Source organism: Neomonachus schauinslandi, chromosome 9 (assembly GCF_002201575.2).
Source record: "Neomonachus schauinslandi chromosome 9, ASM220157v2, whole genome shotgun sequence".
Lineage (NCBI taxonomy): Eukaryota > Metazoa > Chordata > Mammalia > Carnivora > Phocidae > Neomonachus > Neomonachus schauinslandi.
The window spans coordinates 4454124-4456285 of record NC_058411.1 but is presented as its reverse complement, the minus strand read 5'-3'; the positions used below and the strand labels follow the sequence as shown (position 1 = coordinate 4456285).

The window sequence follows — 2162 nt, the reverse complement described above, 5'->3', positions numbered from 1 at the left end:
CTGTGTGTCTGATCTCCTGCCTTCCTTTTATAAGGACACATGTGATTGCATTTAGGGCAGTAATAGGGGATAATATCCCCACCTCAAGAAGCTTAACTTAATTACATCTGCAAAGACACCCCCTCCACATTTTTGCCATATAAGGTGACATTGACAGGTCCCAGGAATTAGGACATAGATGTAGTTTGGGGGACCATTTTTCAGTCCACCACTAGGGCCATGAACCAAGGGATATTAGGAAGGGCAAGAAAACAGATTACCCTCAGAACCTCCGGAAGGAACACGGCTCTGCTGACACTTTTGATTTTAGCCCAGTGAGACCCGTGTCAGACTTCTGACCTCCAGGACTCTAAGAGAATAAATGTTTGTAGTTTTAAGCCATGAGGTCTGTGGCATTTTGTTATAGCAGGCCTGGGAAACAGACCCCTAAGCCCAGGTTTGGGGTTGGACACAAGGATCCAGGAGTAGAGTGCTGGGTGGCATGTTTATTGGAGGCAGAGGCCCAGTTGGGAGCTTTTTCCACCCTCTCTGTGGCCTCACTGTTTCTCAGGAGAGATACACCTGCCCCAGTCTCACCTTGCACCCCCGGGAGCCTGTGTTCCTGGCGCAGACCAATGGCAACTACCTGGCCCTCTTTTCCGCTGTGTGGCCCTACCGGATGAGCAGGAGGCGGCGCTACGAAGGGCACAAGGTACCGTGTTCCTGTCCCCCAGGTCGAGAGGAGCCCTGGCCCCAGAGCCGCCTGCCAGACAACATCAGCAGTGGACTTGGGGCCCCAGAGTGCACAGACCCTCTTTCTGGGTAGATTCCGTTTTCTGTTTCCCAGGTGACCACATACCACGTGGCCTGGTGTTCACTGACGGCCCTTGGCCACATCTGGTTCTATCTCCAGGCCTCAGGTGCTGGGCAGGAAAGGTTTTCCCTGACTTAATGGCTCACATGGACAGGTCATGGGGGTGGGGGAGGGAAGACAGGACAGAACAGGGGTGGGGGCCATTTCTGCATCTGTCCCCTTTCCCCACTGAGGCCTGCCTCACTGGGGCAGAAGGGGCCAGGGACTCAGTGGCTGTTCGTGAGGCCAGGCACAGTCAGCTATGCAAAAGCTGTTCCAGCTGCATTCCACTAAACTGGCTTCGTGAAACAGGATCCATGCTGGGACCCCAGGCTTATGGGGGGAGCTCGGGCCTTGGCTTTGGGGATGCTGGGTGGCTAGCCCTGAGCCTCCGGCTGCTCCTCTGTAGGATGGGTGTAATAGCCCCCCTCACGGGCTGCCTGCAGGAGCTGCTGTTGTGTGGCCTGCTCACCCTCTGTGTTGCCCTCTGCAGGTAGAAGGATACTCGGTGGGCTGCGAGTGCTCCCCAGACGGTGACCTGCTGGTGACGGGCAGTGCCGACGGCCGGGTCCTGCTGTACAGCTTCCGCACTGCCAGCCGGGCGCGCATGCTGCAAGGGCATGCCCAGGCTTGCGTGGGCACCACCTTCCACCCTGTGCTGCCCTCTGTCCTCGCCACCTGCTCCTGGGAGGGCGACATTAAGATCTGGCACTGAGCCTCCTCGTTCAGAGCCTCCGGATGCCGGCCGGCCCTGGGCTCCCATTCCTCCTTGGGGTGGGTGGGTGTGAGGAAGCACTGAGGTTGCCTCTGATCAAAGCTGGGTGGAGGCTACCTCCACCACACTGAGCCTCAGTTTCCACATCTGTAAAATGGGGACAGAGATCTGTTTGCCTCAGGGTTGTAAGGACCGCATTAGCGGAAGTGCCTGGCAGGTTGTTGGTGGTGCTCAATAAACATGAGTGTTTTGCTATTTCTTAGGTTATTTTAGCGACACATATGTGTTGGCAGCTTCCTTGCACCTGCCCCCTCCCAGGCCTTCTGGGGCTCCGAGACAGACCAGTGGGAGCTTGAGATGGGGCAGCCCCCCTCTGCTGATCCTGCCGATGGACCTGACTCCCGGGGCCATGAGGGGCCTGTGGGGGCTCTGGGTCTGAGAGCTGCCCTCAGGAACTCCATGTGGGAGCATGGCAGTCCCCACCAGTGTCGTAGGGCCCAGGCTGCCTCCCTTTCCCCACCAAGCATGGCCCGGGGAGTCCCACTGCCTGTAGGGTATGCGCACTGTCCCAGTGAAGAAGCGATGTGCAGAAGGCTCCTGAGGAGCCCTGAGGGG

At 57.9% G+C, this 2162-nt stretch overlaps 1 protein-coding gene across 2 annotated transcripts in view; it reads left to right on the top strand.

Annotated features, from left to right (window-relative positions):
• The window catches only part of WDR25 (WD repeat domain 25), a 139181-nt gene extending 137356 nt beyond the window's left edge, over positions 1–1825 (top strand). Inside the window, exons 6-7 of one of the 2 annotated variants that reach the window (XM_044917903.1) lie at positions 551–691; positions 1326–1825. In XM_044917903.1, the coding sequence (XP_044773838.1) occupies positions 551–691; positions 1326–1547 (363 nt within the window). In that variant the 3' untranslated portion in view covers positions 1548–1825. The remainder of the gene's footprint in view (positions 1–550; positions 692–1325) is intronic. The other variant, XM_044917904.1, reaches the window with a different exon arrangement.
• Positions 1826–2162: the final 337 nt, after the last annotated feature.